Source organism: Octopus sinensis, linkage group LG17 (genome assembly GCF_006345805.1).
Source record: "Octopus sinensis linkage group LG17, ASM634580v1, whole genome shotgun sequence".
NCBI classification, from domain to species: domain Eukaryota; kingdom Metazoa; phylum Mollusca; class Cephalopoda; order Octopoda; family Octopodidae; genus Octopus; species Octopus sinensis.
In genome coordinates this window covers 22633701-22658709 of record NC_043013.1, presented here as the reverse complement: position 1 = coordinate 22658709, position 25009 = coordinate 22633701, and the positions used below count along the sequence as shown (strand labels likewise).

Sequence of the window (25009 nt, the reverse complement as noted above, 5' to 3'; positions counted from 1 at the left end):
CTCTTCATTAACAGCCCGAAAGGGAAAACGTGAATATTAAGATTCGCCATGACTTCCTGTCCTAAAGTCAATAGAACTTTTATCACCTTTCGTTAGATGTGGCAGCAGACAAACAGCTTCATATCTGCGCTTAGCTAATAATAGATACGTTATGGCATCGAACTGGAAGAGATGCTAAAGCATCGGACTGAATATCTTGTGATATTTGATCAGGCTCTCTGCGCACCGAGTTCAAATCACGTCGAAGTCAACTTTGCCTTTTATTCCTTCGGTGTAGAGAGAACCAGCCCAGTACTGAAACAGATTCTTTTATACATCCACTTTCAAGAAGAAATCGAACGTGGTGGGGCCGGGGAGAGACATGCCCCAGAAGTAGAGGGATCAAGGAAAGATAAATACATCATTATTGAAATAGTTTAAGAAAGTAATACATTCTTAAGGTTGTCTTTTATGTGGATGTGTATGAGATGCACCGTTTTGGGGGAATATAAACTGGTACTTTGCCATTTTCCAGTGAGTGGTAGTGGCGGTGGGGACACTGCATTACGTCTGACACAAGTCTTGACCACCAAAGTGATGACATGATTCAGTCAATAATGGTTTCCCCGTCGAATGAGACACAATCTTGACTGATGGCAACATCTGTGAGACATAAGTAAATGAATCGTCGTCGGTGTCCACTCGATGTATCGACTTATTTGATTCAGTGACCTCCCTGCTCACTGAACGAGTGAAACGTGGAAGTTGTTGGACTTTCCACAAACAGGAAATTCCCAGGTAGAATCAGCACCACAGAGCCAGGCCTTGAAATGACAACCACAGTCCTTGCTACAAGCTTCCACACAGTTTCCGTCAGCCCGATTTCACTCGCGAGACATGGGTCAACACGAGGCCCAAGACACTACGCAGTGGCATCGAATGCGGCACCTTTTGACTGAGAAGCGAACTTCTTAACCATTCGGCTATGCTACATCCATATCTGCAGGACATATATCTAATCACACCAAAATATAATGTACAAATGAGATCTGGTCCTTCGAGCATACACAGGAAGAGCACAGTAACTCTAAGAACTGACTCAGACCATGACAAATTGGCCAACCCAGCAAATATTCTGCTCAATTCCGCAGATTCGCTTGACTTTAACCAGCTGTGCATGTCCATTAGGGGCTGATGATATGTGCATCCCTGATCATGAACAGGAGTAGATGGGGAGCATCATAGCCATGTGTTGAGAGGGATTCTTTGGGGTTTGAATAATTCACGGAAACAGGGCTGTTTGATTCAACATCCTTAAACAACCCTTATTCAGGGACCTTTTGAGCAGGACGGGCTACTCAGCCTGAAGAAAATTCTAACTGGGCTCCACCTGCAAGGTCATGCGCTGTTTATCTTGATAAGAGATCACCACGTTGTGCACATATGGTTGTGATGCATGTACCTGATGTACCCTTATCAGATGGGTAGTCATGATGGGTATATTGGGCTTTGTATATGTGTACCCCAGCATCATTTTGATGCCATGCGCTGCTCTCTCACTCAGTAGTAATAATAGTGGTGGGTATATATCATTGTTATTTATTTTGTTAGTCCTAGAAGAACAAAACTGACAAAGTTGATCTCAAAGGGATTTGAACTCAGTAAGGGAGAGTACTTGCAACAACAACAATTTCCTTTGATGGTAGAAGGCGACAAGAGCCCAGAGTGGAGTTAAGGCAATGGTCAAGTGGATATACCTTAATCTTGATATTGCACAGAGTGATAACAAGCAAAGCTCACAATAGAAAAAGGTGAAGTCCAGAATGTTGATGGCTATCTGGAATTTATCCCTAAGCATTGCGCTGTGTGGCATCTCATCTCCCTCACAACATTAAGAATTTCTCGCACAGGCACAAGGCCACAAATTTTAAGGCAGGGGTGAAGTCAATTAGATCAGACACTCCTTAACTTCAGCACTTGGCTGGTACTTATCAACCCTTGAAGGATAAAATTTGAAGCTGACCGTGGCAGGATTTGAACTCAGAACACAGATGGATGTAAACTTAACATTCCAAGATATTTTCACTTGTGCTACTGATTCAGTCATTTGTCCTCCTAATAAGGATTTCAAAACAGCAGAGTCTGGAATCTTTGATGTGGCCAATTCATATAAAGTGAAAACCTGTAGGGACTTCATTTTATGGATAAACACTAGAAAGATGGACAACAAATTCAACACAAGCAGAATCTGAACACACCACCGCCACCCTACTGCCTGCTAACATTAATTCCTTTCCATTGTTACAAGACCACAGACTGACAATCCTTGGTCCAGTAGTACTTGGCTGGTCCTTTCTTTTATTGCCCCTGGAAGATGAAATGCAAGATTAACCTCAGTAGGGTTTCAACCAAGAAATTCAACCAAGAATTCTGTTGCTCCACCAATTCTATCACGCCCTCCCTTCCTTTCTACCACAGGCACAAGGACTGAAATTTTAGAAGGGTAAATTGATTACCCTGCTCAGCTGGGCGTTGGTTTTATCAAGGGTCAAACTTTGGTGGAATCTAAACTCAAAACATAAAAGATGGACAAAACACTGCCAAACATTTTGTCCAGAATGCCAACGATTCTGCCGTGTTACCCTCGTTAAGAATATTAACTTCATCAAAAGAATTCCTATTTTTTTAAATGAAATTTTTTAAATGAAATTTTTTAAAAAATCAACAACAATAATAACGATGATAATGATAATAATAATAATAAAAATTTCATTATTTTGATTTTTTTGATTCTCTTTTTCATTTTGTTTCATTTCATTCAGTTTATATTTCAAATTTGATGTTATTTTCTTAAATTATTTTAAAACAAAACATTTTTTAAAATGGATAGTTTGGCAAAAAATAAATTCTGTAGAAATTGGAGATTTTTTTTTTCCCCTTTTACAGTTTATTTTCTTTATTCTTGTTTTTAGTTCTTTAATTTCTTTTTGTTTAAAGTTTTTTTTCTTTAAGTAATTTTTTTTCTCTTTTTCTTTTCTTTTTTAAATAGAAAAACTGTCAGCGGTGATCTTGAGATAAGATCCAAGAAAACTGAATTCCTTTTCTGAAGTCAAAGACAGTTCAAAGGTCGGATGTCAGGATGACATGGTACATAGACTTACACTTGTGTGTGTGCATTTTTTATGCCTTCCCAAATGTTTGCATGTTCTTTAGTCCATTTTAGCCATCACAGTTAAGACCATGCTGGAGCACTGCCTTTATGTGTCCTTACTATACATGAATGTAGTCTGTACTTGTTATATATTTATGTGTTAATATGTTAGCACACACACACACACACTTATATATGGATGTGTGTGTGTGTGTGTGTGTGTGTGTGTTTGTGTCTTTTCAGAGTTGTATGTGATACATGTGTTCCCTCTTTTTTTCTTTTCTTTTCTTTTCTCACCATTTTAAGTACAAAACAGCTGCCCCACCACCACCACCATGCCAGTCACTCACCCAGAATTCTTGTTTGATTTTAGGGACTTTTTTTTCTCTGTGTGTGTGTGTGTGTGTGTGTGTATGTCCATTATTCCTGTGTCTTCACATCAATCTGATACTGACTCCTTTGCTGGACAGGAACAACATTAATACAGTGAAAATGGTAACAGGTAAGAATTGGGGGGGGGGGTTGAGGCAGAAAGAGAAGAGGCAAAATCAAAAGAAGAGAAAGACTTGTGTAGATTGGTTGGGAAGGAGAGAGAGAGAGAGGGGGGAGAGAGGCAGAAAGACAGATGAGGGGGTGGATGGATGGATGGACAGGTAGATAAACACAAGCCCCTCTCCAAACACACACACACACAGCAAGATAAAAAGATAGGTACAGAGAGAGAGAGAGAGAGAGAGATGGATATATAGGTAAGTAAATAGTTATATAGACTGACAGAGAGAGACAAGCATTTCGAACATCAGAAAAAAAGAGAGAAGACAGACAGACAGACAGATAAAAACAAAAAGAAGAACAACAATAAAGTTAGTAAGACCAAATCATGGTAAAACACAGTTGTTGTGGTGGTGGTGGTGGTGGTGTTTAAGGTAGCAACTTCCTGAGTCTATGAAGGTTGAGGTAAAAAAACCGGTGGAACTACCCAAAGATGTAACAGAGACCTGGGAAAATTTATTTCTCCTTGTATTTGTGTGTGTGTGTGTGTGTGTGTGTGTGTGTGTGCACGCACATGTGTGTGTTAAATTGTGTTTTATTCTGTATGTTATAATAATAATAATAATAAGTATAATAATAATATTAATAATAATTATCTGTGGGTGTTGATAATTATAACATTATTAGATTTCCTGCAGTGGGAAATTAAGGCAACATTTGTAAAAAAAAGTAACAGGTTGAGAGAGAGAGAGAAAGGAGGGATAGTGAGAGATGGAGTGGAGAAAGGGCAGAAATTGAGGAGTAGAGAGAGAGAGAGAGAGAGAGAGAGAGAGCTTATATACAATTAATTGTTTGCTGTCCGCCGATAAACAATTTGCGATCTGGAACTCTGCCTGGAAAAAGAGACAAAGAAATATATGTAAGCAAATAAGTAGATAGAGATACAATAATTAAGCAGAAAATAAATATACTTCTTTATTTAAGAGATGAGGAATTATGTACATTATTTACATCTGACGGATATTTGTCATCTTATTTCTGTCTATCAAATCCACAGGCATATGGCATAGTGGTTAAGAGCATGGGCTACTAAGCCCAAAATTCCGAGATCAATTCCGGGCTGTGACCTGAATAATAATAATAATAATAATAATAATATCAAAATACCTTAGGAACAAGAACCCAGGTTCGAAATTTCCCCAAGACACCTGATGAAGGATGGAAGGTATATCAGCCGAAACGTTGTGTTGACAACAAAGAAGATGAGGACAAATATCCGTCAAATGTAAATAAATCTTTGTTTTGTTACGGCATTGATATTACATGTGAAATCCAACATGAGCCATCACATACAACTAAACATGGCACAGAATAATGAGATTTTGATTTGAGGTTCACAACTGGAGTGTCCACCTTATTATTTTCTTCAGCAATACCAGATCAAGAAACACCGAATTATCATAATTTTCTTCCACCTTAAGCAGAACATATTGGCAAGTTGACACGAAATGGCACCACAGACCATTAAGCATTTGAGTGTCTCTTCCAGGAACACAGGATTGTGTCAGTGACAAGAATTGAACCTTCAATCTATGAACTAGTTGTGTAGAGGTGAAGATATTAGTTGTGTGGCTGAGAAGTTTGCTTCTTAACCACACGGTTCTGGGTTCAGTCCCACTGTGCAGTGCCTTGGGCAAATGTCTTCTACTGTAGCCCCAAGCTGACCATAGTGTTGTAGGTGGAATTGGTAGACAGAAACCGCAATGGTGTGTGTGTGTGTGTGTGTGTGTGTGTGTGTGATGGTGTCTCCTTGTCTTTGTATGCATGGGTCACTGCCATAGAAATAGTGTCTTTTGCTTCTAGCGTTCAATGAAAACATGCCTGACCATAAGGAAGTTTTATCTTTCTTGGAGACAAGTCAAGGATGGCAATGAGAAGACCATCTGGCCATAGAAAATCTGCCTCAACAAATTCCATCCAATCCATGGCAGCATGGATGCTAGAATGATGACGATGATGGTGAATGTTGGGGTTAGCAACTTAACATCAACCAAATAAAGAAACAAACATTTCTTCATCATCATCATCATCATCGTTTAACATCCGCTTTCCATGCTAGCATGGGTTGGACGATTTTGACAGGGCTTGCGAACCAGATGGCCGCACCAGACTCCAATCTTGATCTGGCAGAGTTTCTACAACTGGATGCCCTTCCTAACGACAACCACTCCGAGAGTGTAGTGGGTGCTTTTTACATGCCACTGGCACGGGGCCAGTCAGGCGGTACTGGCAAAGACTTCACTCGAATCTTTTACACATGTGACCGGCACAGGTGCCAGTAAGGCGATGCTGGTAACGATCACGCTTGAATGGTGCTTTTACGTGCCACCGGCATGGAAGCCAGTTGGCTGCTCTGGCAACGATCAAAAGCAATTTACCTTCCCTCATATTGCATAGAACAGGGCCAAATGGTTAAAATATTGATCATCACAAAGTCTCAGGTTTGATTCCACTCCATGGAATCTTGACCACATCTCTTTTAGTAAAGCCTCAGACATTCAACCCAAGATTTGTGAGTGGAATTTGGTCAGATAGAAATTTGAAGCTCATCAGATGGAAATTGTTCTGGTAATTTAAAGGTTCAACCTTGTCACATCGATCCTACCTGAGGACCATTTTCAAGAGTTCTACACATTTGTGGAATTACTAAATTATTTCCATGCTGATTGAATGAGCAGGGCCCTCAATACCTTGAGCAACTGACAACTTGTCACCAAACTGGATGGATATTTATTTTGGTCACAATATTATTGATCCCCATTTTATCACAGCTGTCATTAGTTTTGCTGACCCGGGGCTAAACAACAACAACCAGATAAACAAACCAGAGGCACTTACTTCTTCTGTTTGCGCTCTTCTCTTTTGGCTTGTAACTTCTCTGTGGCCTCATTAAGCTGTTGTTCAACAATATCGCGTTGCATCACATCCTCCTCATCTTCAAGCTGCTCCATCAATTCATCAGCCTGTTTCCGTAATTCTTGGATGGAACTGTAAATCTCCTGGTCTTCGCTGTCCTGCAAAAAGTTTGAGGTTACTTTTGTTTTTTATGGTGTTGCTATTATTGGTAAATGGTTTACATGAATTTGGCAATATTGGCAGCAAGATTGGAAATGGTATCTGAAGGTATGGTGTGGAGGGAGACAGGTTGATGAGGGCAGCTGTAGTATTGGTAGCAACAAGAGGTCTCTTATTTTATTGTAAATGCATCATTGTGAGACATTGGTATTTATGCACCGACTGACAAAAAATTTAAGTTACAAATATGTTTGAATGGCCCCGTTTTGGAGCTTGATTAATTCAAAACAATGTGATTAAATAAGCACTATATGTGCCAGATCAATCTAAATGTGAAACGGTTAAGACAGCCGAGGATGTGGCTTTATGTAAGGTGTATTGTGTTTGAAGTTGTCTCTGGTCTTTTAATTTATATATTTTGCAGAGCCATCGATAATTACCTTATTGAATGTGTCTACTTCTATTAGAGAGTCTAGAATTTCTTAAGTCAACCAAACAGATTTCCGTTCCTTTGTAAAAATTGTTCCACTTCATGAGGTAATATTGTAGGTAGATAACAGGAAGGTGAATATGATTTTATGAAAGTTGGGGAACTGGTGGCCTTCTAGCAATTATTGTGGGAGGGTTACTACAGGTGGTGTCAGGTAGTTTTGGTGAGAAATGAAGATTATATTGTTAAAATAAACAACAGATTTGTGGATGATGTAATGGAAATGCAGGTTTGCTTATTTAAATGGAAGATCAATAAAGTCAACAGAAAATAGAACAAAAATAAACATTTAACGTTAACTGATTAATGCACAACCTGAAGAAGAGAGAAAGTAAAAGACAGTGTGTGGGTGTGTATTTATTAAGTAGAAAAAGCCGTCTGCCTGGAACACCATCAACAAAAAAATACATGTGAGGATTTTTTTCAAAAACTGTCCACATCAATGATGAAGAAAACGGTAAAACTGGTCAAAAGCAGGATCACTCTGAGGAGATATTCTAAGAACATTTGCAGAAGGAAGGGTCTCAGAAGGCTCTAAACCAAAATCAGGATCTACAAAGCCATTCCTCTGCCGACTTTACTGCATGTTGTTTAGACATTGTCTGTTCACAACAGGTATAGCATAACGATTGAAAGATTGCAAGTGGATTAGGATTAAGCAATGGCTGTTTTTTAACAAACAAAAGCAACAGAAATACTTACTCTTGTGTTCCTTATATCAAAATGGATTAAAAGAGAAGCTAACTCTAATTCTTCCGAATAAGCATTCAATAATGGAACGACTCGATAACCTGAGGAGGAAACAAAAAGTAGAGAGAATTTGTTAAGAAAATCATAAAAAGGGTTTCTAGAGAATTTGTTTGAGCTTTTAATGTTCTGAGTTCAAATCCCACTGAAACCAAATTCTGGTATTTGAGGGCAGGTGAAGGCTGATGCCACCTCAGATTGATGGGAACCTGCTACTGGTAACCAGGTAATCCAATACCAGCTGTTCATGCTTGAGTGGTCAGCAACTAAACCAGCCCCTACTGGGCTTGCCTTGTGGGAATGGTGTGGGGGACCCCAGGCTGGATTAAAAAAAGATAAAACTTATCAAAGATGAGTGAACTCAATTAAAGAAAAACGGCACCAATATCCTGGAGAGGAATGGGTGCCACCAGAATGATTAAACCCAATAAAAGACTTGAATGAGAGTTCCACCAACCTTTGTGTACTGGACTGGTCAAGGCCCAGCTTCATATCAAAAAAAAAAGTCAATATCATAAGGAATGGAAATGATTGGTCAAATAAAGTGGGCCAACTGCAGAAATGCTAAGGGAAGGGTTTGACAAATGCCGGGTCTCAATTTCATACACTTACTCCACCCTAAAACTGCTGGCCTTGTGCCTATGTAACACATTCTTCTTCTTCGTATCATTAGAATGTCAGATAAAATGCTTAGAGGCATTTCTTCTGACTTTTTAAGTTCTGAGTTCAAATTCTGTTGAGGCCAACTTAGTCATTCATCCATAAGGGGTTGATAAACTAAAATACCAGTTGCATACTGGGGCTAATCCAATCCACTAACACGGTGCCAGTAGCATTATCTAATAATAGACTTTCATGCAAACATCAAACTGAGACAATAAAAAAAGGACAGGTAATGCTTGGAGTGTTTGTGAAATTTAGCATCAGCTTCCTTACCGTATCGTAATGTATGCACAGGGAAACCAGCCTGTCCAAGAAAACTGGGGTCTCCTACCATATCTTCCACTTGCACAACGATACGCAATAAGGCCAGATCAGGGCATTCGATATCAAAGTGACAGACTTCATTCCAGACTGGATTTAGACCACTGTCCACTGTTAAAGAGAAAGCAAAAACAAATGTATATATATATGTGTGTGTGTGTTTATGTAATGTTATGCTAAGAAGTGGTTCATGGTACTAGAATTTTTGATTTGAGTTACTTATAAAAAACTATGCCAAATCAGAAGGGTAGAATGAGGTGTAGTAGGAGGGTAGAATGAGTGGGTGGTAGCAGAAGGGTAGAAGGATAGAATGAGAGTAGGAGAAGGGTAGAATGGAGGGTGGGGTAGCAGAAAGGTAGAGGGATAGAATAGGGGGTAGCAGAAGGGTAGAATGGCAGGGGGTAGTAGAAGGTTAGAGGGATAGAATGGGAGGTAGCAGAAGGTTAGAGGGATAGAATGGGGGTAGCAGGAGGGTAGAATAGGGGGGGTAGCAGAAAGGTAGAGGGATAGAATGGGGGTAGCAGAAGGTTAGAGGGATAGAATAGGGGGTAGCAGAAGGGTAGAATAGGGGGGGTAGCAGAAAGGTAGAGGGATAGAATGGGGGTAGCAGAAGGTTAGAGGGATAGAATAGGGGGTAGCAGAAGGGTAGAATATGGGGGGGTAGCAGAAAGGTAGAGGGATAGAATGGGGGTAGCAGGAGGGTAGAATGGGGTGTAGCAGAAAGGTAGGGGAATAGCTAAAAAGAAGGGGAGGAGAGTAGGGGGTTGCAAAAATAATATAAGGTGCCAAGTGAAAACAAAGAACAATTCAGAAATAAATTTAGTGAAAAACAACAAAATATAGCATGATCATATCTGAACAAGACACTGAGCCGTCAACCTGGAGCTCATCCGCCTCTCTACATAACCCCCCACCCCACCTATTTTCCTCATTATATTGGTTCTGTGGCACAAAAGATACTTATTATATTTATTATTCTTTTTGTTTGTTTTCACTTTTTTTAAATCGTTCGACCTTTCAACTTTGGATTAATCCTGAATTATGTCGTAGTTTACAGATTTCAATGATGTACCTGCTTAGTTTTAGAATGGCATTGTAGGGTTGGTGTGAGAGGCCAGAACTGGCCAGTTTCAACATGACAGGTCAAATATTTTGGCCGGATGTGTCGAAAGGGTCAAATGCAAACAACTGCCTATACGCCACCATCCACCCCTGCCTCCAATCAGAGAAGTATCTCTTTCTTCTGACAAGACTTCTAGAAACATCTTTACCTTTCGTACTTGAATGCCATTTATGGGTGTCACAATCAAGGCCGCAGACCTCAACTTCAACAAGAGGACTGGCAATGCCTCGACCTTGCTTTACTAAATGCCTGGCACCAATTATCTGAATAAAAAAGAAAGAAAAAAAAGGAAATAAAAGCAAAAACATTCTACATTTATTGTTTTGTTGTTTATTTTATTTAGAAATTGTGAAAATCTATAAAGAAATTGCAAATAAATATTTGGTTGAGAAACCGTTTGAAGAGAGGAAGTTAAAACATGTCCATGTGACCCAAAACAGATCCCCCCTGCAAACAAGACAGGTATTCCTTGCATTTTTATTAAGAAAACAACATTGTGTTCATAAGACTGCTGGAAATGCAAATATAAACTAAAAAAATGACCAAAAGTTTTCAAAAATGGAATAAATCATTTTGCTAAAGAAAAGAAGAAATCTAATGTTTTGGACAAAACCCTTCATTAGATGAAGGCTGGCCCCTTCCTCATGGCAAAATAATTTATTTTACTTGGACAGGTTTCTGGATTTGCTATTTAATGATGCAGGCCATCACTGGTTTTCTGGAACTCTGGTGTTTCCCTTAAAAACTAGGCTGACCCCAGAGGAATTTAAAAAGGGGCCGTGTGTATAATGCCCCACACAAACACAAATATGTCCTGCGTCCTTTAATAGGAAAGCGGTTACACTTTGTCTTTATATATATATCAAAAGTAAACAAGCATTGTGGAATCCAATTCTATTTCGGATACTATGACCAGAAAGAATAAGGACCAAGTGGAGTAAAGAAAAAAATGGTTCAATTAGAATTAGGAAATGGTTCCAACCACTATTTTATAGAACACTCATATCAGTAAACAACAGAAGTAGGGGATAAGATTGGAAAGATAAAGCTCGAGACATGGAGAAGGTATTAGGGAAACCATTGCAGTGTTGCAGGAACATTCAAATATTCATGGAGAAATCAAGTAGAATTGATTTCTTGCAAAGACCAAGACCTTTGGCATTAATGTTGTGTTTGAGAAAGAGACCCATTGGGCAAAGTTGTGGCAGATACCGGTGTCATGCAAATTAGCACATAAACACACCCCAATGTCATGCAAATGGCACTTGTACCTGTGGCACGTAAAAAGCACCCATTACACTCTCGGAGTGGTTGATGTTAGGAAGGGCATCCAGCCGTAGAAACCATGCCAAATCAGAGTGGAGCCTGCCAGCTCAGTCAAACCATCCAACCCGTACCAGCATGGACAACGGACGTTAAATGATGACGATGAACTAGCTTCTGGTGACAAAGTAGAAAGCCAACTATTTAGAGAAGTAGCAGAGTCGTAGGACTTGACCAAAGTATAACTGGTATCTACTTTTTTCTTTTTATCTTAATGAATTAGCAGGGATTTCCAATAAAATCTGGACTTGGAACATTAAACTAACAAAATGGATATTGTCAAAGATCCCGCTTCACATTCTTCTGTCTTAATTATTCAATCATAAAATTGTAAAGATAATTTATAATTAACAGTTTAATTATAACGAAAACAGTAAGACTGAGAAAGACCATCAACTTACGGTCATTGTTAACATCATTGGCTCAATTCCTTTCATTGTGTGGACACTGAAAGGGTCGTAGTCCTCGGCCCTCATGCATTCCGGTTGCAATATATAACCACATCTGAAAAACAAATAAACAATTTTGTAAACAAAACAAGCAATCAATGGAAACAAACTATAGCTTAAGCTCATATACAGACATTGTTACAAGGGGTACTGGTACCATGTAAAAAGCACCTGTACCACATAAGAAGCATCTACGTTGACACCACATAAAAGCCACCCAATATACACTCTTTGAAGTGGTTGACATTAAGAAAGGCATCCAGCTGTAGAAACCATGCCAGAACAGACCACTGGAGCTAGGTGCAGCTCTCTGGCTTGCCAGTTCCTGGGCAAATTGTCTGATCCATGCCAGCATGGAAAACACATGTTAAATGATGATGATGATGATGAGACACAATGTAGTTAAGATACTGGATTTGCTCTCATATGCTACGACAGGAGATAGGAAGTACAAGATTGAAGATCTTTAAGAGTATGCATCAAAAAACAGTGTCGTGTCTACAAGATATTAATGTAAGAAGTAGATGGGATGTGGAGCATGTACGATAGAGCAATTTTGTGAGACGTTGTTAACACTTCCCTTTGTCAAATACTCTGTGGCTGTACAAAAAGTTAATAGCATTGTTGACGTGTTGTAACACGGGGACAGGAAGCTCAAAAAGTTTCAGTGATTAAGTGCAATTCAAAAACTACAGTCAATGAAATGAGTACATATTCATTATTATAAAATATAGTTAAAGGCATTACGGCGTCAAAGATCCATCTTAAATGGAAACCATTAAATTCACGTTTCGTTTATTTCATGAAATAGATGGGGGGGGGCAATCAGCATCGTTTGGCTGAACTAACGGACATTTACTATATCATTGTTGAGATTTTAAAAAGATCTTAGTATTTTAATACAAGTAAAACTTTACGACGGCTGGATGGTTGTTAAATGTACAAATGAAATAACTTAGTCAAAAAAAAAAAAAGTTACATATAAAGGGAGACAACTACGATCAGCAGTAGCTTCTTCACTATTTATTAATTGCAAAACGTTTAATGTTTAAAACGAAAACATATTTAAGGGCGAAATGATGTAAGTTATTGTTTAAATAATAGGGGGGGGGGATATGGTCGGAGTTGTCTTCCAGAAAAAAATGTGTCAAAAGTATCTCGGTGCTACTATTGTTATTTTTCTCTCACTGCAATCCATTGTCATACGTTTTAAGTTTAGTGTCAAGTTATTGAGAATAATGAACAAAAAAACACAAGTGCAAAAATTAGTTGATTGAAGTAACAAATGCACAAATCAATAATTAATTGCATTTAAAGAAAATATTCAGATTTCAGAATATTGGTTAAAGGGAAAACGTTAAGTAGATACATCTTAATTAAAATATTCAGTTTTTTAAAATCAAAATATGGTGCACTGTCATCTCACATTATGAGCAAATGCACGTGTGAGTGTGTGAGAGAGAGAGAGAGAGGGAGAGAGAAGAAGGGAGAGAGAGGAAGGGAGAGAGAGAGAGAGAGAGAGAGAGAGAGAGATATACGTTAACAGCTTTTAAAAGGGAGTTATTTTTAAATCCAATCCACACTCAAACCTGATATGTCTACTGAATCAGGGGTCAGAGCTATTGAGGATTAAGGACTCTTGTCCCACAGATACATTACAGCACTTGCGGAAGGATTTTGAACTTGCAGCTATTGGCTGCTGCACCAACCACCTTATCAACTTGGCTACGAACATCAGCAAAGTACAAAAGAATGAGCAAAACAAAACACAACTTACTGGCCGTTCATGGCAAACCGGCTGTGATGTAAATGCATGCTTCGGTCTCCAGTTTGATAATTTAGGGCAAGCATTTGGGACCCACAGCACCACATTGGAACAGGATAGAAATTGGAGGAGTCAACCCGGTGCCGTCCTGGATAGATTCGGCTAAGTTGGTTTCTGTTATATGTGAACAAGGAGTCAAGGAAATTTAATCAGAAGGGAACATATTGTAACTTCGTAACCAAAACAGACACAGATTTTTTTTTAAATGGAAAATTACTAAAATGGAGCTTTGTTTTAAAGGGTTTAATTGAACAAATGTAGCTATTCTGTGGGTCTCTTTTGCCAAACCACTAAGTTATGGGAACATAAATAAACCAACACCTGTTGTCAAGTGCTAGGAGTGACAAATACAAAGACACACACATAGAATGAGCTTCCACACAATTTCTGTCAACCAAATTCACTCCCAAGGCACTGGTTGGCCTGGGGTTAAATCAGAAGGCACTTGTCCAAGGTGCCACACAGTGAGACTAAATCAGGAACCACAACATTGGCAAAACAGGCTTTTTAACCACAGAGCCACCAATACCTACATAAGTAACATGTGTATATGTGCATGCATATATATATATAGTTCTATATTTGAGAGATGAGGAATTATGTAGATTATTTAAATTTGATGGATATTTGTCCTCATCTTGTTTGTTGTTAATACAATCTTTCAGCTTTCATCAGGTGTTTTGGGGAAATTTCGAACCTGGATTCTCATTCCTAAGGTATTTTTCGATGCTATTATTATTATGATCATTTTTATTATTACTCAGGTCACTGCCTAGAATCGAACTCGGGGGCATATGGCATAGTGGTTAAGAGCACGGGCTACTAACCCCAAGATTCCAAGTTTGATTCCAAGCAGTACATCTAAATAATAATAATAATAATAACAACAACATCAAAAATACCTTAGGAATGAGAACCCAGGTTCGAAATTTCCCCAAGACACCAGATGAAGCCTGGGGGGTATATCAGCCGAAACATTGTGTTAACAACAAACAAGATGAGGACAAATATCCATCAAATGTAAATAATGTGTATATATATATATATATATATATATATGTATATATATATATATGTATATATATATATATGTATATATGTGAGTGTGTGTGCATGCATGTGTGTAAGTACATACATAAGTAGATGCATCTAGGCATAAGCTTGGAATATATGTTATGAAGTTTCCTTGGGTCAAGCGTCTTTCATGGCAGCCTTGAATTAAAGTTCTGAGGGTGAAATCTCCCTCAGAATGACCATTCCTGTTGGTGGTAGACTTATTGCCTGATTTAGCACCACTATCAACCTTTAAACACAGGACATAGTAGTGCAAGGATTCAGGTGAGGACAGCAGTTTGAGGACTACTCCCCCCCCCAACTCCCACCATATTGAAGGTTCTGAAAATAAGAAAATAAGGATAAGGTCCCACTCTATGTTGGGTTTCAAAAAAAAAAAAATTCCAAAAACAAAACAAAATATGAAAACTAAACTATAAATAAACAAAATTTCTGATGGAACAAAATGATTCTTTATTTTGATACAGATGACAATGAGGAAGAGGATGAAGATGCTGAAGAGGATGACAATGACAAAGAGGATGGCTATGATGACAACGATGAAGGGGATGACAATGAGGAAGATAACGAAGAGGATGACGATGACGAAGGATATGACGATGATGAAGAGGATGACGAAGTGGATGACGATTTCATAGTAAAGGATATTTGGCAAATAATTTTGCTTCTTTCTTGGTTGTCATCTTCTCAGCTTTTGTTTCCGGCAGGGAAGACATTTCATAGTAATTACCAAATTCTGAAGGAAAACAGAAATAAAATGAACAAACAAAAACAGTTTTCAGAATCCTGCCTGCTTCAGTCAAAGATATACAAAATCATAAACGAGGGAAGAATTTTTTTTCAAATCAACAGACTTTCATTATAAGATCTTTTTACAAACACTACAAAGTCTCACTAAGAGACACTGCATCATCATTCAGTCGGTTCTCATGTTCTCTCGCAGACTATCCACCCATGCCCAACCCCATAACACTCAAGTCTCAATCTGATCACACTTATTCAGTGTCTTACTGCTCAGCTGATCATTTTGTCTTATCCTTCCACCCCAAAATGACAATCCTCTGAAACTCCTTCCATAAATCTGATCAAATTCTTGCTGACATGCTACCATCTTCTTCATAAAACCATTCGCAAAAAAAACAATGGTCTGTGAACTCAAATGTTATGCCACTGGAATGGTAGGAACGATACTGCAATCATATCTATAGAGACATTGATGGGTTACATCAATGTTGTTGTTGTTGATATTGCTATTTCTTGGAATGAATCAAACTCTGAAAAATTTTATGAACAGCTGGAATGGTAATATTATGGTATTATAGATGTGGCCCAAAATTACCTTCATTCTTTGTGATCGACAATGGAAGAAACTTTATTCATGAGTGAAGGAAGGGCTGTGTTGTTCAAACACAAGTTCTCTTCACAACCAGCTAACTTCAGGTTTGATTCCACTCTGGGGTAACTTGGATCAAGTGTCTTTCACTTTCGCTTTGGACATTGCCCTGCAAGTGAAATGCAGCAGAAACCTACTCAGTGTGTGTGTGTGTGTGTGTGTGTGTGTGCATGTATTCTGATGTAATTTGATGTACATAACACCTAGTCATATTTAAATCAGTAAAGAGAAGTTAACTCTAATGGGACATAACTCAGGTGAACTTAGCTACTCAATAAATAAAACCATTAACAGCAGTGCTGCTCCAGTATGGCTGTAGTTAAATGACTAAAACAAATGACAGAATAAACAAGTGCAGGACGAAAAGCAAAGTCGACCTTGGTGGAATTTGAACTCAAAACACCAAGACAGATGGAATGCTGCTAAGCATTTTACCCAATATGCTAACGATTCTGCCAGCTCACTACCTTAACTAATAATAATAATGATGATAATAACAATACTGACTGTAAGGAACAGCTTGACAGTAGACAATGAGGTCAGAAAATTCCTGAGCAATATGTTTGGTTCGTTCTAATTGCAATCCATGATTTACCTGTGAAGTAAAATATAAAGTATTAGTAAAAAAAGTATCAAATTCCTCACAAATAGTTAATAAAACACAGCAGACATGGAAAAATTGTATAGATTGCTAACTATGCGATGACTTGTAGTTGGAAGTGAATGTGTTAAGCAGAGGGAGAGACAAAGACACACCCACCCCAATTAATCACAAACCTAGATACGCAAACAGCTTGCAGGAACTGCAGCTCTGTGCCTGTCCAAGAGATTGATATTCATTGGAATCCAAGGAGTAAATGTAAATTCTAAATGTGAGGCTGAATAGTTTGGGAAATTGCATTCTTCTTATCAGAATCAAGATTAAACAATGTATACAAGATAGAAGAGAGGCAAGAACAACTCAACCTACCCGTTCATTGGCAGAAGCAATGCACTTGCTGATGGCACTGAACCATTCCACAAAGTCATTTGAAGTTTCACAACCAATTTCTAGTGGACTGTTCTGGTAGCAATTATAAATTCTAAAGACAAACAGGTTGGTAGGACCGGTCACGTTCTCTGTGAAGAAATACAAACAGAAACACAAAATTTCAGGCTAAAAAAAATAACAATTTAAATACAGTGTTGTCGTTCTTGTTGATGATACTTGAAGTCAGAACATAAGGGGGTATATTTAAAGACTCCAAGACCCTAACACCAAGCAACCAATTTTCCTTTGAATTACCATTTTAGATAAGGACATAAGCAAATAAGGGAGCTTCTCAACTGGCTTGATAGAAATAGCAGCCAAATTTTCTTAGTGTCATAAAGAAGGAAGGTCATGGAGCAATGAGAAAGCTTTTAATACTGCTATTTGACTGACTAGAAAAGGCAGTCAAAACACTTTCACATTAAATTCTAGTGTCGTGAAAATGAAAACAATATTTCATAAATGGATGAAGTGGTGGTGGTGGCAGTTGTTTGTTTGATTGATCCAATGAAACTAAAATTCGATTGATTTTTGTCAGTTGCAATTTCTGATATAAGTCTCATTGTTCATTTGACAGGAGGTGTGATTTGAACTCAGAACGCAAAGACCCACAACAAGGTATCTTGTCTGATATTCTAACAGTTCTGCCAATACCACAACTCGTACTTTATTTACTGACCCCAAAAGGACGAAAGCTGAAGTTGACCCCAGCAGAATTTGAACTCAGAGTGTAAAAGGTCACAACAGACTGCACAAAGCTTTCCATATGATGCTCCACTGACTCTGCCAGTTCACCTTAAGCATTACAAGTAGATAGTGAAGGCATGTGGCTTAGTGGTTAGGCTGCTGCACTCGTGATTGCAAGATCACGGTTTCAGCAAAATACTTCATTTCTCATTTGTCCCAGTTCACTCAGATGTAAATGAAGGGAAGTTAACCCTGAAATGGACTGGCATCCCATTCAGGTGGGAGAGTGTGTTGTAATCTCATTCACTTCCATGCCATGGAAACCAGGTTAATCTCCAGCATTATGAGCCCTAGGAGTCGCAGCAGACTCCTATGATAAGTAGATCATGATATCCAGACTATTGGATGTTGTCATACATCACTGGTCACAATGCGCTTTGCATTGTTTTTTAGCTTTTGAATGATGCCATCCTGCTGGCTAGGTGAGCAGGCCAACATTCTCCAGCTGATTGGAAAGCTGGTCTGTTGCAAGGTGATCCATTGACAGCCAAGTGGACTGAGCAATGTGAAATGAAGTGTTTCACTCAAGGACACAATGTGCTGCTCAGCCTGGGAGTCGAACCCATGTTCTAGTGATCACTAGTACAACTACATCATGGGTCTTCACATTAGAAGTAGGTAAGTATATGAAATCAGATGTCTTCTGGCTCATCGATATATCATACGATGGTGCAGGATGTAAATTCGGGACACACAAGTCAAAACTAGAATATCTATTTCGCCAATCTCAAACTAATATTTGAAAGAATTCCTTTTAACTGTTCTTAGGATTGGACCTATTTGATTTCATTAATGTCTTTGGCAAAGATTCCAGAACAGTCTGTTGGCAATATTTAATGTTTGGCAAAATACAGTGATATCTTGCAGTAAGGAGTTTAATTTGTTCCATGATCAAGCTCGTTTTATAAATCAATTTTCCCCATTGAAATGAATTAAAATATAATTAATCTGTTCCAGCCCCTAAAAAAGCCCACCACAAAACCATTTTTTATGGGTTTTAAAACTGAAAAGGTGTAGTTATGTGCTCATACAACTACACGCATTGCTCTCTCATGTTTATCAACGATTTCCTTCTTCAGTTCTATCGTAATCAGCTTTTTCTTCTTCTCACCATTGTCCTTTGCATTAACCTTCTTAGGACCCTTGGCTAACACAACTAATTATCATAAAATAACAGCAAAAAACACACAAAACTAAAAAAAGTAAAACCACTGGGAAAAAACACAATAGAGATGCGGTTACAATGAGATAAACAGACGAACTGAGTGAGTGGAGGCTGTGCTCGTTGGGGGAGTGTGTGTGAGTCCAGCACCGACGAGCAATCGCTTGTATGGAACTCACTCATGCTGCGGATTTCTATTTGTACTTTAAGACAAAAATTCACAGGGGTCTCCGCTTGTACAGCAAATTACTCGTACAATGGTGCACTCATGCTGCAAGGCTCCACAATACCTTCTGAATGTTTGATTATGTCCTTTAATGTTTTAAGTTCAAATCCTACACATGCCAACACTATCTTTATTCCTTATAAGTCCAATGAAACCAGCACCAGACAAAGCAGTGGTCCCAACATAATCTGCTTATTTTGAAGGTTATGCCCCCAACATGACCGCAGTTCAAGAAGTTAAAACAAAACAAACAAAAAAAGAATTCTAATGCATTTTCAAGAGTGCTTTCCTGTCTTTGAAGAAAGAAAGGGATAATGAGAGGCCTTACCTATAATACTGTTCTTTAAATCTATGGATCCTTTCTGTAAAGAACCGAGATCAGAAGTGTCCCCTGTATCATCAGAACCATCAATTTCTTCAACATAATTGGCAGGGAACCAATGCTGTTTGTCAGTGCCATAATCTCCTCGCCACCTGAAACAATAAAAGATGAACATATTCCAGTGCTTCTCTCTTTCAGGTAATCAATTCCTGTTTGGGAAATTTATGGGATTTTGGCAATAATTGTTGCTGTTGTTAGAAATGTAGAAGCAGTCTCGTGGATGAAAACAATGGGGTTCATGAAAATGTGGGTAGAAAGATTGTTTCAGAGAATTGTAATTTAGAAAGAGAGAGAGAGAGAGGGGGGAGTGGAGTATTTAGTGAGAGGATTGTGAAATGAATTGCAATAAATATATCAAATGGAAATTGTAGTTGTGATATCTGTGCCGGTGGCAAGAAAAAAGCACCATCCGAACGTGACCGATGCCAGCAATGTTTTTTTACTACACTCTGTGAGTGGTTGGCATTAGGAAGGGCATCCAGCTGTAGAAACTCTGCCAAATCAAAATTGGAGTCTGGTGCAGCCATCTGGTTCGCCAGTCCTCAGTCAAATCGTCCAACCCATGCTAGCATGGAAAGCGGACATTAAACGATGATGATGATGATGATGGCAATGGAAAGAAAGGTAGGTGCATCAAATGAGTTAAGAATTGGAAAATAAGAAGAGGGAGGAAGGATAGCACATGTGGTGGGGTGTAGATGTAGGGCATTGTTGAGGGTAGATCTCTTGATCAGCAGGGTGGCATTCTCTGGATGGCACCTGTTATGTTTGTGTGTAGCAGAAGTACTATTTTAGATACGTGGTCAGCATTCAAATACAGGCCATACTTAAGCTTTAGAGACACTAGTAACTGAGCGGCAACGCCAAAGAATTTTCTGAAAGACTTTTGAGCATAAATCTATTTCTTCAATGCAGACCTGAGAATAAACAACCATTTTGTGTTGAAAATCTCAGGAACTGTTGTGCTACAGCCACTCAGTTGTTATGTTTGCTGGGATTGCATTCACTCACAGCATTCACAAACAAGTCAAACTGATAGGTGCAAGTGTGGCTGTGTGCTAGGAAGCTTGCTTCCCAACAACATGGTTCTGGGTTCAGTCCCACTGCGTGGCACCTTGGGCAAGTGTTTTCTAATACAGCCTCAGCTGACCAAAAGTCTTGTGAGTGGATTTGGTAGATGGAAACTGAAAGAAACCTGTTGTGTGAGTACATATATACATATATATATATATATATATATATATATATATATATGTATATGTGTGTGTGTGTGTGTATGTATGTATGTATGTATATACAAACCTACCTACATATATACATGTGTGTGTATATACATAAATATGTACATACATACATAGATACATACATAAATATATATACACACACACACATACACATACAAAATTTAGAGGACTGACCACTAAAAGTGGACAGCCTACATGCTAAACATAGATGCCAAATCGCCATTACCACGAATAATGTGTGCAAAAAACCAAATTGTAAAAATAAGCAAGACAAATGAAAATATACGAAATAAAAAACGATTACCTATGTACCATTGGTTTCACTTGTTAATATTTACATATATGGACACGCAAACATCTGCAAGATCATCAGCATAGTCTGTCATTTACAAAACACAATTTCCTGAACTAGATACAGAATGCTCAACCGAAATCCAGCATGTATAACGTTCTACAAATTATATTTAAGTGTATCTTTCAAATGACTTCACTTTGGCGCACTGAGATTGGAAACTACTCTGCAGTTAATAAACTACAGCAGTCAATTTACCGGTTAGAGAACATTTTTTATTTAAAAATGTAAAACAATGTATGTAAAATAATTTTTAATCTTCGGATTTTTTTAAAATATGCTAAGCCACTGGTTTTAATTGATTAATATCAATTTCTACCCTTATTTAATTTATGGAGCTTCAGAATTACAAAACAAACTCCTTGGTCTCTTGACCATGCGCCCCCCCTCCCGCCAACCACAAAGATAAAAAGAAAGAGAGACAGACATAAAGCTGTTGATAGCAAAAAGAAAAGGTGTCACTAACCATCCCCCTTCTTGTTTATGGACATTATTCACAATGGACCCTCTTCGGAATGACAATTCATCCGGTCGCTTGGCTTGGTAGTCTTGGATAGCTTTTACTTTCACCTGAAGAGAGAGACAGAGAGAGAGAACCAGCTGAAATTGGAACCTGTCCTTCGGAGTAGACAGAGAGCAGAAGCATCTGAGTTCTGTAAAATTGAATCAATGAGAAAACATGGGAAATTGTAGCAGCGGAAAACCATAAAAAGGGATGAGACAATCTGGTTGGAGTGACAGGGATGGTAGTGGTGGTGTGAGGAAGTGGTAGTTGTTTTTCTTTTTCTTTTTCCAGGTATTTTAGCTTTAGCTGCTGAGTTGTGACCTATGAAGAAAGGTGTTCCAACCATGGCTCCCCAGTCTTTTCCTGTATGCAAGGGACATATGCAAAGCCACATTAGTCAACCTGTTCTTAAAAACAGTAGGGTTTGGCTACTATTTCTAGCAAGTCTAACAACTATGTAGAGGCTGTCTTGTTGGTTCATTGGCCTGTTGTCTTTATGTTTCCAAAGGGGAGATAAGAAAATACTTGTGCTGATCACTAAAGTTATAATTTTGATGATTTTTAATAAAAAAAATCTCTTGCCTTACTAACCACATCAGGTCTATGAGTGTCTGCTTTGCTCTCATGGTTTAAGGTTAAGTCAGTATTTCAAATGAACACAACTACTCCCATTCTGTTTAGAGCAGTGAACAGGAATTCCTTGCAATACCAAAAGATAGCAAAATGGAAAGGAACACCAAACCCCCAGTACTCAATGTGGCATCAGCACCAAGACAAGAACCACCATTTCTTCCTCATCCATCCATGACCCTTAGTTATATAAAAGCAGCAGCCAAGATATTTGTTTCTTTGCATTTCCTGGTCTTTGAGGAAAGCCAGTCCAATCCATTGATTCAGAGCTCAACGTCAATCTGAAGTGTAAATACCCATCATGTCACAACAGAGACTATGGACAAATGATTCAAAGGCCATCAACAATGAAAATACAAAATAAAACATAAAACAAACTGTGTGCAATATCTATGCATAAATACACAAAAAGACAGACAGAATCAAATTGTATGCCACATACATACACACACACACATCCAGGTATGCATAAACACATAGAGAAGGATATAATCCAAGCTGCTTGTGGACAAATTAACCCAATATTCTCTGTTAAACAGTATGTATGTATGTGTTTATGTGTGTGTGTGTGTATGTATGTGTGTATGTATGTGTGTGTGTATGTGTGTGTGTGTGTGTGTGTGTATGTGTGTGTGTATGTGTGTGTGTGTGTGTGTGTATGTATGTGTGTATGTATGTGTGTATGTATGTATGTTTGTAGAGAATAGAGACAATCTTGTATGCAGAATAGCTGTGAAAACAGCTTAGAAGATGGTGGTGGTGATGGTGGGGGAGGTGTCCAGCAAGCCACTGCAGAGAATCAAATTCTGTACCTTTTAAATTGGCACTCCTAAGTTTTTGTTCATAAAAAAACTGTTCTCACATTCCAAAAGCTATCATCTAACATTACAAAAGATGGCATTTGTTGTCAAGAAATGCTTAAAAGGGCGCAGAGGACTCAATTGGAATTTAAAAAGTATAGGGTTAGATTCTCTGCAGTGGCCTGCTGGGCACTTTTCCCCCCCATTTTCTAAGGGTTTTTCCCCATTCTTCTAAGCTGTTTTCACAGCTTCTGTGTCGGAGATTTATTTTATTTTCTGTTAAATACCAACTCACTTGGCAATTCTATGTTTGTATACATGCGCACGTGTGTGTGTGTGTGCACGCGTGCGCACACACTTAGGGCTGCAACTCCACAGCTCAACTTATGCAACATCTCTGTGTTTCTCTTCCACCCAAATCTTACCACATATCAAATTGTATTACATCATAAACATGTTCATCAATGTGAAAAATTAAGTTGTTTAAATATAATGAAATAAGCAGAAAAGTCTCAAAAACACATGGAGTCATGCAACATTGGGAAACTGATAAAGCAACAACATTGCTGAAAATAAGGAGTGAAAAGATAGAGAAAAGGGCAGAGAAAGTTCATAGCATATTGTGTAGCAACTTTTGAAGCAGCTCAACTATAGTGTGGAGAATAAGATGAAGCTGGCACAGTGCATAGCAAGGAGGTGTATAATATATATATATATATATATATACATGCAGGCAAAACAAACAGTTGTGTTCATGCAGTTTATACGTGTTGCATAAAGAGGAACATGACAAAATGTTGAAAAATGAATTGGATTGGAAAAAAAAAAATACAAGAGCAAGAGTTGCAATAATTGTTAGAATTAAATATGATTTCAGAGTGATAAGAGGCCACAGGAAAAATACAGTTGAATGGATTGACATCAGTAACTGACTGGTATTTAATATTTTGAAACTAAAGAAAAAGGACGGCTAAGTCCAACTTGGCAGAATTTGAATTCAAGACAGAGAGAGGAGAATACTTTTACTCATTTATTCCAGCAGTCTACCATTTCTCCCAATAATAATAATAATAATAATTTGTAACAAAGCACAAGGTAATACACTATTGGGTGGGGTGGGGGTTTAGATTTAATTGACTCCCAATAAATGACTGGTATTTTACTTTATGGACTTCAGGACAAGCTAAATAAACACAAAGCTTAATTCTGCAGGCTATGAAAATTAAATACAGCAAAGAGATTCTCTGTCTATCAATTCTGTTATTCCATTGCTCAATAATTTATAATAATAATAATAGTAATAAAAATGATAATAATAATCATCATCATTTCACGTCCATTTGCCATGTTGGCATGGGTTGGATGGTTTGACAGGAGCTGGCTAAGCAGAAGACTGCACCCTGCTTCACTGTGTGTTTTGGTAGGGTTTTTACAGTTGGGTGTCCTTCCTAACACCAGCCACCCCAAAAAGTGGAGTGAGTGCTTTTGATGTGAATAATAATAATGGCAGCTGCTAGTTTTGGCACAAGTCCAGTCATTTTCTTTATTTCTGGCAGGGGATCAAAGTCAACTGGGATCCCAGAACTTGATTGGTTCTTTGTTTTTATTCTTTTGGGGGTCAATAAAATAAAGTTAACTTCAGTAGAATTTGAACTCAGAATGTAAAGACCACTAGGCATTTCGTCCAAAATGCTAACAATTCTGCCAGCTCTTTGCCTTAACAACAACAGTAATAACAATAATTTCTAACACGGAAATAAGGCCTCACATGTTGGAGCAGGGAACAGGAAGTTCAATGGATCATCTGTTCCAACCCCAATTTATGA

The 25009-nt window shown here is 38.3% G+C and overlaps 1 protein-coding gene across 6 annotated transcripts in view; it reads right to left on the bottom strand.

Annotated features, from left to right (window-relative positions):
- Positions 1–4306: 4306 nt before the first annotated feature.
- The window catches only part of LOC115220856 (1-phosphatidylinositol 4,5-bisphosphate phosphodiesterase gamma-1), a 153296-nt gene continuing 132593 nt past the window's right edge, over positions 4307–25009 (bottom strand). For 5 of the 6 annotated variants that reach the window (XM_036510426.1, XM_029791034.2, XM_029791037.2 and 2 more), the window contains 12 exons: positions 21715–21818; positions 19599–19744; positions 17076–17224; positions 16613–16700; positions 15361–15448; positions 13591–13761; positions 11766–11868; positions 10190–10304; positions 8871–9029; positions 7890–7978; positions 6521–6696; positions 4307–4515 (listed from right to left, as the gene is read on the bottom strand). In XM_036510426.1, the coding sequence (XP_036366319.1) occupies positions 4467–4515; positions 6521–6696; positions 7890–7978; positions 8871–9029; positions 10190–10304; positions 11766–11868; positions 13591–13761; positions 15361–15448; positions 16613–16700; positions 17076–17224; positions 19599–19744; positions 21715–21818 (1437 nt within the window). In that variant the 3' untranslated portion in view covers positions 4307–4466. The remainder of the gene's footprint in view (positions 4516–6520; positions 6697–7889; positions 7979–8870; positions 9030–10189; positions 10305–11765; positions 11869–13590; positions 13762–15360; positions 15449–16612; positions 16701–17075; positions 17225–19598; positions 19745–21714; positions 21819–25009) is intronic. The other variant, XM_036510428.1, reaches the window with a different exon arrangement.